Genomic DNA, 12,166 nt, shown 5'->3' on the forward strand with positions numbered 1-12,166 from the left:
CACCTGAGTCGCCAGCCACGTGACTCGTTTGTCACTCGGTAGTCATGTGAGTTGTGAGTCAACCACTCTTTTTTTACTGGTTGTGGAGACGGACGTCCATTTTGAAAAGACATGTAACGAGCGCACATTGACATGCTGTCACTGACACGTCCAGAACTGACGCTGGAGGGGTACGTAGAGCGTCACAGTTTGAAGCTTGTGGCCACCGACCCAAGCGTATTTGTCCGTGAAGTTGGGAGTGAGAATATGTAGTTGCAGTAATAATGGGAGACATAAGGCTCTGGATCAGGTCTTTTCTTGATACATATCGGAGTCAAAAGATATAAAGTGGATATTTACAGTCGACTGTTCTGCTTCCTTTCTATTAGGGTGCATGTCATCTCCTCTGTACATGCTTGATTGGTCCAAAGGTAAAGTTTCAGATGAGGTCATATCCTGCAGCAGAACACAAGTTGTTTTAGGAATTCTGAATCCAGCATTGTTTACATCCGTGTTAACTTTCTAGCAGTCTCCTTGTTCTGCAAATTGGAGCACATGTTGGTGCTCGAGAGCCGCTTGTCAATCAGTGGAATAATGTGAAACCCAGATGAAATAACAGCTCTATTAGAGGTCAAAAACTCCACAGGGAACCTTCAATGTATGCAGATATATTGTGTAATAATGTGTACTCGACTAGGAGACTGCATCACTACTGACCCTAAATACATGCACACTATTTTAGTCAATAACTCAAACAACACAAATGCTATAAAATAATATTTATTACAGCATACTCTCAACAAATAAGTATAAAGTATAAATGGGATTTAAAACACCAGGGCCAATATTCACATTGCATTTGATCTTCAAACCTAAAAATACTTATAAAAGTCTTTGCTTGGTCCCACTTTCCAATACACAGGCGCCTCTAGATGTATCTAAAAACAGGGAGGAATACATATCCATATGACGACCTACTGGGTCACATGCCTCATCAGTCTTTTACAGCGGAAATGGAACATACGACATAAATCAAATCTACTTCAGTGTGGACAAACAGTGTCCGGTTTCTCAGCACAGATTTGGTTTTGCAAGAGAAAACATTTACCTCGATTACATTTAAAAAGGAAGCAACTAGTATATCTAAATATTTTCTATGACCATTACAAAGTTAAATAAATGTAACCCCCGCTAAAACAACTCGCATTTTAATACACAAATTGGTCAATTTTTGGGAGCGATTTCCCCGCCAGCTGCTCTCAGAAGACATTTTCCGGCCACATGGAAAATGTTTGCAACATGACCACTGGAGGGGAAATATTTGGTAACAATAAATGAACACCTCATGCTGGGAGATTAAACAGGCTTCACATCTTTTGTGATTTACTTCGTAGAAAAATAGAAAAGCTTCATTGTAGGAGAGGTTAAGTCTCACACAGTGGGACAGACGGTTACACGCGTACGAGAGCACAGACGCTGCGAGAATGAAAGCACTGATAAAGGATCTCCTCTGTGTAACATGACTGGAATCATCTGGTGTTTTTCAGAGCTCCAAGACAACAGCTGGCCTCCACATGACTCCCGAGAGCGGCGATGATTTCCAGATAAAAGATTTTCGATGATTGGTTCTCAGCATGACAGTGGGCCCCATTTCACAGTGGTATGATGTCACCGGGGCACATGGGATGCCGGGGAGCTCAGCGACAGCATGCAGTTGATTGTCAGATTTTTAGCTTTTGTGTTTATATGCCGAGGTGCAGTCATGCATTTTTATAAAAATAAAACAACAAAAAAAAGACCTTTGGGAACACAACTTTATCTTTCCCTGTGAGGTATCGAATCCTCAACAGGTAGCACTTACCGGAAACGGTTTCATACGTTGGCTAGGTATAATCATCGGTCTGCAGTCTGCTCGTAAATAATCCTGTACATATATTTACATGTGGCTTTAAACCTTCTTTATAAATGTGTGGATCGTGTTGGTCCACTGAGAAAACGTTCAGTCCTCTGGCACAAGCCTCAGTGTTCGTGAGCATGAACGTATTTATCATACGTTGTTTTTTTTGCAGTTAGTATGGCGGCCTACAACAGGTACAGTCCTGTTGTTTCATTCATCAGATTGGCTCCATCCAGCTGTGAGTCCCGTAGAAGTGGATTCTACCTCGCTCCTCACTGGTCGGTTTGTCATCGGCAGCTGTTTCTCGTTGGTGGGAGCTGATTGGAACGTGCGGTGTTTGGCAGAAGAGTTGTGTGCCATGCTTGTGTGTGTGTGTGTGTGAGTGTGTGTTTATGAAGAGCTGGTGTATTTCTGACTGGAGCGGGAGCTGGAGCGGTCCAGTCCGTTCCCGTGACAGGAGCCCTTCCAGCGTCCTCCTGAACCTCGTTCGTCCAGTGGAGACGTTCTGTAGCACCAGCAGCACAGGCAAGACTGCGAGACAAGAAAACACACACACACACACATACAATCGTTTACTTTTTGCTGACTGCGTTTCCTAGTAATACCATATTTTTTAGTCCCAGTGTGTGCCCTCTTACCTGGAAGCAGTTTTTAAACTTCTGGCTGACAAAGTAGAGGGCAATCGGGTTAATGCAGGAGTTTAGGGAGGCCATGTTGATGCCGATGTAATCCATCACTAACAGGAAGCTGGATGGGTGAAAAGGGCAAAGTTTACAGTAAGGACTACAGGAAGTCGCAGAGCGGAGAACAATGCTCTGGTGACGTTTGCGGTGCGTCTACGGTACCTGAGCAGTTCACAGCGGTTGGGGTCGTTTTGGTCGTAGATTGTTTTCTTCAGAATACGGCTGAGATGAAGGGGCAGCCAGCAGAGCGCAAAAATCAACACGAGGCAGAACACCGTCTTTGCTACTTCCCTCCGCTGCGCACACACACACACACACACACACACACACACAAAAAAGACAAACGTTGAGGCCTCCGCCTTTACAAGCCTCGTGGCTACAGTGGATCCGAGCGAATCGTTGCGTACCTGTTTCATGTGGTCGTTGAGTGCGATGCGCATGCCCTTCTTGCGACTGAGCATCTCGCAAGACATCAGTGTGTAGAAGAGTCCTGTGCAGGCCAGCGGAAGGCAGAAATAGAAGCCGAACAGCCACCAGTCTTTCACGTCCTGGTAGAACTGGACAAAGAACAAAAGACCCAGTCAATAAAAAGTGCAACAAAAAAAATACAGTGTTATGGAAATTTTCTTAGATACATTTTTTAAAGACTCAAGAGTCAACATATCTGTGGTTTTGAAGAAACGTTTAATGGCATTTTTTTTCTCTTTCTTTCAAAGTTTTAACTGATAAACTGTATAAATTGTTACTTCGCCCTCAAAACACTTTATTACTAATATTGTTACGTCATTTTCGACAGGACATCCAGTAGACAAAAACAACCTTGAATTTAAATCTGAAGAATAAACTCACTTTCCTGTTTATTATAATAGCACAGACAGTAAAATATTGTATATCTTATCTTACTGCAATGATATTCTGTTCTTAAAACTGCAAGGTCAATAAGTAAACCATTATTTGTCTTGATTGTCTGATTCCCTGCACAGTGTCACAATGTGTGTGCGTTTGTTCTATTTCAATTTCTGTAATTCATTTTACAGGATTACACGTCTACACTAAAGATTTTCCTTTGAAATACCACATGGCCGGTTCAAAAGCACTCTTGATTAAGGCCTGACGTTCTGTGACCGCCGGTTCTGCATCGACGATGGAGACGATGTTATCGTACATCCAGAACTTGAAATTTGGCACAAATATGCTAAATAGGTTCCAGACTTGTTTTGGTTTGGCACAAATTCGTCCAATTTTCTCGTCAAAGTAATCCACCAGCTCCGGCTGAATTATGTCTTTTGGAAAAATGACATCAAGCTCGAGTTACAATCCACTGATTCAAAATGACACATGAAAAGAGCTTAATGCTTTATTTCCACCGTCTCGTGCAATCCAGACCCTTCCGTTTCAAATAAAAAACACACTTTGTAATTTCACGTCTTGGGTTGGTTGCAACTCCATGAACGCATTTTTTTACCTTCATAAAGCTGGTTGTCTGTTCCGGATGGAGCAGACACACGCGCAGCTTGTTGCCTCTGTACGGCATCTCCAGCATGTCGAACGCCAGCGCCTCGGGGACCGCGAGCATCACGGCGACCAGCCAGATCAGAGTCACCTCCACCGCTTTCCACAGAGGGATGCCCATCCCCTTCACCCTGCTCCACGACGTCACTGCGTGGTAGCTGCGCAAACAGCACAGACGTGCGCATCAGCACTGACTTTTGTTTAGTGTGTGTGTGTGTGTGTGTGTGTGTGTGTGTGTGTGTGTGTGTGTGTGTGTGTGTGTGTGTGTGTGTGTGTGTGTGTGTGTGTGTGTGTGTGTGTGTGTGTGTGTAGAGCAGAAGTCCACATACCGGTCAATACTGAGAGCACACAGGCTGAGGACGGTGATTCCCACTGAAGCTTTCTGGATGAACGGCATCAGCTTACAGATGTACACGCCGAACGGCCAGTCCTCGGCTATTAGCTGCGGAGAAGAAACAATGGGGACAGAGAGGAGAGACATTTGTAAGGAGAGAAGTGTCACACATGGACAGACGTCTTTGAGGTCTGCGTAGGCGTCCTGTCTGAGATTGTTATTGTGCCAGCGAGCCAGAATCAACAGTTCCTCCAAACTTGCACTGAGCAAGTTTGTCTCCCTGGAGTTATAAAATCAGTTCAGCATAAGGACAATGTCTCAGTAAATCAGGCTAAACATTTCATTATTGTGAGTGGCCTTGTACTTGTCAGCCACGAATAGAAATTGACAATTTGGTTTTGGCGTCTTTGAAATCTTCCAGTTTTCAAAAAACCCACTCCCGATATCAATTCAGCGGATCTCGTGTCTCATTATAATCCTCATACGCTCATGATGTCTCAAATACCTGAAACGCGGGACCTTAACGGGAAAGAAAACGTGAATCAGAGCGACTGTTACTCAGATGAAACGCTGCAGAGCATTCCAGCTTCGTTCACTTGAAGCGAATCCTATCGGATTTTGAAAGTGCAACAAGTTTCACATGTTGTTTTTTTGACCCCCAAAAACAGTACGAGCTGAACATTTTGGCATTAAACACCCGAGCCCACTGGTTGTTTTCACATCACGCATGGCAAACGAGGACAACAAAAGGATTTTTTTCCCAAATCCCAACACTCGAGTTGTCCCCAGCTGTTGGCATGCGTCAGCTTGAGCGGGCTCTTTGCTGTGGAGGTGGAGAAATCTGCAGGGCCTATACTTAATAAGTTAATAATGAAACACATGACATGTAGGGATAAGACCGCACCATCCTGTTTATAGACGTATAAACAGGATGAGCCGAGAGGGACGTTGCAAACTGCCATTTTCACACTAAATTAGACACAGAATTGAAATCATTTTTTGTGTGTGAAATTGTTGCGTGACAATTTTGTATCATGGATTGATAACGTTACCATCGTTTACAAAAAGTCAAAAAGAGAGATCATCGGTCACACAAGCAGAGGAGACACCAGACGGACGGACACGAAGGATAAATGTGGTCACCTTAAACACATTGATGGGGATGGCGATGATGATATAGAGCAGGTCCCCCAGAGCCAGGCTGCCGATCAGGACGTTGGGTCCATTCCTCATGCACTTGTTCTTATAAATGATCCTGAGCAGCGTTGAGTTGCCGATGATGCCCACCACAAAGATCAGGCAGGACACGATGGTGTTGACGTACTTGAAGGCGTACTTGATCTCCGTGGGCTTTATGCACATGGGGGGGAAGGAGCCCCGCGGCCGACCCGGCTGCGGGGCCGGGAGCGGGACGGAGGCATTGCTCGCGGATGGCTCGGAAGCTGCGAGGCCGCCCTGGGCGTCGCGGGCGAACCGAGAGGCTCCGACCTCGGCGACCATCAGGAGACAGAGCAGAGCGGCGACGGCCCTCATGTCGGAAGTCTACAGACACACGCTTTTAAAGGCACTCACACACGCATCCACACATCGGGGGGGGCCCCGCTCCGGGCCTGGCAGCGTGGGTCCGAGCTCTGGGCGTCCTGCAGAGAGAAAGTAGACGAACCGTCAGCATACGAAAAGTGGGTGGTTTTTGTTCACAAACTGTATCGATAGCACAGTTAATACAAACAGATCCTTCTTCATGAGGAAATTGGTTCTGGATGAAAACATTTTAAAATAATTTTGATTCTGATATTCTTTAAATTCCATCAACAAAATTAAGAAACTTTTTTTGTGTCTTGAAAAAGTATTCTAAGATAAAAGGAGAGGGGGTGAAATGAACAGAGCAGTAAAAGATAAACGAGACAAATGGAATAGTGATAACTGAGGTTATAGGTTACATGAGGAACAGTGTTTCTATGTGTCCTGTGTGTGTGTGTGTGTGTCAGAAATACTCTCTCTCACAGACGACCCTAACAGGGCTCTGAGCCTCTTGAGAATTATGTCTACCCCCAGAATGGCCTGGGGCATCTCTCGGGGTGATTTACAATGTCGGCAATATCTTTAGAGACACGCTATCAGGGCGCACAATCTCTCTCTCACACACACACACTCACACACACAACAGATGCAAACCTCTTGACACAGCGGTTTGTAGAGGCGAAGGTTCGAGGACAAACGCTTTGCTTTTTAATGCTCACATCTAAGAATGTGCATACACTTACAAAACTCCTTGCGACCCCACTTACACACCATGCAAACGCGCACACACACACACACACACACACACACACACACACACACACACAGTCAAACACAACTGGCATTCATGGCAGCATACGGCTCAGAAACACAGAGGCCCATTCTGTTCGCACACACAAAGACACAAAGTCACATGGATGAACTCACAAACACACTCAAATCACAAGAAATACGTTTTAAAAGATTTTTTCGTCCTTACATATCCTCTGAATTGGACCCTGGTCCTTCCTCCCGCCATGGCCCTGCTGACTCCCACTGCTAATATTACTTTTATTATTACTCACATTACTATTTTATATTACCGATACCATTAATGCACATTACTGACTTTGCTTCTTCACCAGAGTCTCTGTGCTTTCTCGCCTCACAGGTTCCCGTGGATCCGGGTTATACCTGGACCTGGTCTTGCCTGCTGCCGTGGTGCTGTCATATACATTGAATGTGTTGTAATTCTGTTATGCTGTTCATTCTGTACACATGACATCTGTTGCACTTTTGTCCATCATGGGAGAGGGATCCCTCCTCTGTTGCTCTCCCACAGGTCTCTCCCTCTTTTCTCCCCGTTAAAAGGGTTTTTTGGGTGGGGGAGTTGTTCCTGTTCCGATGTGAGGGTTCCGGGACAGAGGATGTCACATGTCTACAGATTGTAAAGTCCTCAGAGGCAAATTTGTGCAATACAAAAATAAATTGAATTATGCCTTTGTCTTGTGTAACATGGTGCCTCATTAGGCCATGTCAGGGCAGCCTTGTCTGATCTAATTGGAAAGCTGGATTTTAAGCGGGTTGATCCTCTAATAGATTTGACTTTAGAAACCCTCTCTGACCTTGAGCTCTGCTGGCTTCTTAGAAAGACGGAGGCGGAAAGTTGGCAACCAGCAAGGTGAAATAAAAGGGCCATTTGTGTTTGCGAGTGGGGAGAGGAGCATGAGAAACTATAAAAACAAGGTGCTTTAAAAGTGAAACACATAAATGCAGGAACAGAATGTCAAGAAAAGAGGCCAAGATTGAGAGGACGGACAGTTTGATGCTCTGAGTCGTTCAGAAGGACAATCGGCGGAAAAAGCAAAAAACACAGGAAAGGAAAAATCAGAAGAGGGGAAAGAGAGAGAGAGCTGAGGTGCTTTGACTGTGACGACAGGAGTCACGAGAGTGACCTGGAGGCAGTTAAAGACAGCGATGTGGGGAGGGTGGAAGCACAATGGATTCTATTTAAAAGGAACACTTGAGAAATACTGTATACTACTGGTTTGATCCTAAAGAATATATTGTAGTTCATAGATTTTCCTCAAGGCAAATCAGAAATGATGCAGAGTAGAAGTTCAAAGTAGCATGACATCGAAATACTACAAGTAAAATAGTAATACTTTCAAAATTTGACTTAAGAACCTGAGTAAATGTACTTATTACTACAGGTCAGCAGAACTGTCTTGACCATAGTCATTTAAAATGTCTTAAATTACAAATATCTTAGAACTGATGTGTCTCTAATCCACACAGGGCAACGCCTGAGTTGGCATTAGCGTGTCCCTTCTGCATCACCCAGGATCTCCAACGGTCGACCTTAAACATGAAGGGGCCGTCCTGATCACGTACCAAGACGTCTGCAGTCACCAGGGCTGCATAATAAAGGCATATTTCAAGCCAGTGCCAAAAATGCAGTTCTCAAGACAAAATTCTGAGAATGTTTGTACTTCATCTCAACAACATTGAGAGGTCTGCAATTTATTTTCACAAAGATTGATTGCTCCATAAGTGACAAACTGGTATTTAAAGATACTTTTCCTCCCATTGGCTGCAATAGCTTACATGAGGATACAATTTAAAACTGAAATGTACAACACTAGATCTACCATGACATCGGAACAATTCTGCTCACTCGGGCCTACATTTTGTGGTTTGTGAATTTTCAATGATTTAAACTTCATACGGCTGCTGTAGCGCCACCATCAGGACTGTTAGCCCATTAGGCCAGTTGAGGAAGTTTGGCATACAGGACTGGACCTCCGGGAAAGGTTTTGTTTATCTTCATGCATGGGAAGGCAAATGTCCTCGTAGGAAGAAGAAGAAGAATTACAGGAAAACTATAATCCCTGTCTCAAGGTTGGATTAACAGAACCACTTTACGGCCAAAACAGGAATGCTGCATGTGAGGAGAAATGCTAACGTCAATGCATCAGATTGTTCTTTAAAAAGAAAGGTCAGTTAAAAGTTGATAGCCTTTTGGGTTCTTTTTGTAGATTCACAAGTGTGAAATAGTTTGTTTTATTGCCAGTGGTAAGGATGGTTGCATAAAACACCTTAAGTTGTCTCCCTGGGTGAGATACTTTAGGTTGACTCCATCCTGAGGGGGTTACTTAAGAGTGTTGCCCAGAGTCCCATAAAAGGTTTCCTCAAGGCCAGAACAAAATTGGTCAAAGGAAGAAAAGATTCTACTTCTGGAGAAATACAATACAAGAAAAGCACGTACTTAAAAGAAACACAACGATTTGGGGGATAATTGCAACAAAAAAATAATTCAAACGATACATTGTCTACTGACTTAAAGATCCAGTAGCATAAAACGGTAGAGCGATCATTAACTGCAGGGGGGCTGCAAGAGCAGCTGTTATCCAACGGTAAAGGTGCGGCATTGCATTGACAGCCGGTCATATCTGTGGTGTTAAAGCAGTTCTACCGGTCGCAGAACTCTCTTCATTTTCACTCTAAATAGAGCTGGGTGACATGGACAAAAACACTTCATAGCATGTTTTCTGGTAATTCAATAAATAGATAGTCTGGTTACTCTGAATTGAAAACTTGAGAAAATGCAAAGTTCTTATTTAATCAAGAACTTTGGTGCAAAATATTCCAATTATCTGAGTTAGCATGCGCTTGTTATTATCAATTTAAACGGTGTAATCATGATATCTCCAGATCATTTCATCGCGATATTATTATGTTGAATTATCACTCAGCCCTAACTATGAACTCTGCATATCATTCATCTCTGGCATGTTGCAGTTATAATAGTCAGAGTTTGTTTCCTGACTTTGGCTGCACAGGTTAAAACTTCAGTGAACATTTTAAAGGAAACCTTAAAGGAGGAGACTTAAGTTTTTTTTTTGTGCAATGGCTTTTATTTGAAGGAAACCTTAACCCGAGCCCCTCTGTGAAAAGCCAACACTAGCCCGGACAGATCAGACCGTGCTGATACGAGCTGCAACAAAGCAGGCACTCTATACTCAACAGCGTAACATGATGGAGTCATGGTATGAGAGCATCTCTGAGGCCCTCAAGTCATTGGCTTCAAACAGCGCACAAAACATTCAACAAGTCCAGTCCAACAGACGGAATGAGTTTTAATGGTGAAAAGGGAAATGGAAACACTTCATAATCAGGGAACAAATCATATAAAGCAATTGGCTCAACAAATACATGACTCGTGATGATTTCATGCATGAAGTAATGCAGGATCATGAAAACCCTCAGCCCATCATTGACAAATGATCAAGTCACCTTGACTTTGTTGTGATCAGTTCACACTTAAGAGCTCATCAGTTACGGAATGTTAATTCACCCTTACTTCATTCATTGGTGCACGACCAATTCAGCCAAATTCCAGTTAAAAAAGTTAATTTCAGACCCATGCATTTGCTCTGAAAGCAGAACAATATCCATTCTCATAGAAAGATGATGCTTTTTTTTTCGTGCATCACTTCTTTCAAATTCGACAAACACATAATAATGATTTTACAAGAAAAAAAAATAATTTCCCACCCAATAGGTTGCAAATATGGCAGACATACCATGGTGATATGCAGTAACGTGTAAACGACCAGTTTGAAATAAAAAATAAATTGCTTCATATTTGTATGAGAACGTGTACTTTCACAGTCTGAATTGAACTGAAATGTAAGTAAGTGTTTAATATACCTAAGAGGGAACTAACCACATAAAGTCCCAGTGACTTAACGAGCAACAGGAATTCATTAACCACCCTGCAGTCATTCATGCATGACTCCTGCATCAGTTAGGCGTTATTGTTATAGTCTTGAACTGCTACAGATTAAATTCTACGGCGTGTGATAAAACATTATGAAAATATGGAATGGTTCACGCACACGAAAGAATGTTAATAAAATCCCCAGCCCTATGATTTAGATCAATAAATAGAGAGACGGATAGAGGGTTTTTTTAAGCAAAATAAAAGTTTTCTCCACTGCGCCAGTGCAGTTCAGAAGTAACTTAGGCCTAATCAAAGAGGCGCAGTATTCAGTCATGTGGCTGTGACTGCTTCTGCACAAAGTGAACAGTCCAAACCGCTCCTTGACCGCGAAACAATTAAACTCCGCATTTTGATTAGGCTGAATCAAAGTCGATGCCGTTATCAATTTCCAACTTACCAGACCGCTGAGTTCTGGTGTGGTCCAAAGTTTCCCCGATCAATAATTCCAGCAGAGTTCCGCTAATTGGCCCGGTGCTTGGTGAGTAATTGCGGTTTCTTCGGTGGGCTCCGGGCAGCGACAGCTCACGGTGTGTCCAGTGCGTCCGGCCAGTGCGTCCGGACTCTCTGCTCCCCTGCTCTCCGGCTGCGTTCTGACGCACAGAGTGACGGTGCTGGTTTTTATAGCTGCGAGCCAGGAGTCTGCAGAGATGGGCCAATCACATCACAGATGCGAGCACCCTCTCCCGTCTGCAGCCAGACGGAACTACATCTAACAAGGACGCATTATAACTTTGACTTTCCCTGAAAATGCGCAACGCTCCGTCAATTCAATCGCTTCAATTTCTTCAATTTCTTTCACACCCATTAACGACTTATTTTGGTTACAGGGCTGATGACGTGTAGGCCAGTGGAGATGAAAGTGAATGGTTCAGCCTCCAGGGCTCTTCCTTGCAGGATCTCACTTCAAAACACAAGATCCTCCTGCCTCCCCCGGGCTCTTATACCAAAAAACTGCTCAGGTGCTTGGTGAGATGTTACATTTTAACTTCCAATAAAACATTTGTCACATGTCTGACTACAGCTACTTTTCCAGAAGAGGTTTTTACTTAAAACACATGTTATTATGACAGATACATTGTGTTTATCCATCAGAATAACAACTTGTTTGAGGTTGTTCTTCACGCTCAGCTTTTCTCTCTCTTCAATTTCAGATCAGTGGGGGCTGCTGGGCTACTTTTGAACTTTTGATTGAATAAAGAATACAAGGGCATTGCTGGTGATGACAGCTCATTCGCTCATGCGTGGCGGTGGTGATGACATTGACGTCTGCCTTGAACTGATGCAAGCACTTGCAGCTGTGAATTTCTTTATCTTCAATCTCGTTGCAACTTTGACATTTTCTGCCACGTTCAAAGTGTTTCAAAAGTTGCAACGCACTCACGGTCACACAAACGGACCCAATCTGCTTGCAGGATGTGCACGTGTGCACGTGTGCACGTTGTTTTGCACGTTCGCTTTTCAGCACAACTCACAAC

General features: G+C 43.6%; 1 protein-coding gene across 1 annotated transcript; it reads right to left on the reverse strand.

Annotated features, from left to right (window-relative positions):
• Window positions 1–806: 806 nt before the first annotated feature.
• LOC306702471 (endothelin receptor type B-like) lies at window positions 807–11,169 on the reverse strand. Its single transcript, XM_079168103.1, has 8 exons — window positions 11,089–11,169; window positions 5,549–6,045; window positions 4,401–4,513; window positions 4,025–4,229; window positions 2,967–3,116; window positions 2,722–2,855; window positions 2,515–2,623; window positions 807–2,407 (listed from the first exon to the last, which is right to left on the reverse strand). Exons 2-8 carry the CDS (start codon window positions 5,936–5,938, stop codon window positions 2,267–2,269), a joined length of 1,242 nt encoding a protein of 413 aa, XP_079024229.1. The 5' UTR covers window positions 5,939–6,045; window positions 11,089–11,169; the 3' UTR covers window positions 807–2,266.
• Window positions 11,170–12,166: the final 997 nt, after the last annotated feature.

The sequence above is a fragment of the Pholis gunnellus genome (genome assembly GCF_910591455.1).
Source record: "Pholis gunnellus genome assembly, chromosome: 10".
Classification (NCBI taxonomy): domain Eukaryota; kingdom Metazoa; phylum Chordata; class Actinopteri; order Perciformes; family Pholidae; genus Pholis; species Pholis gunnellus.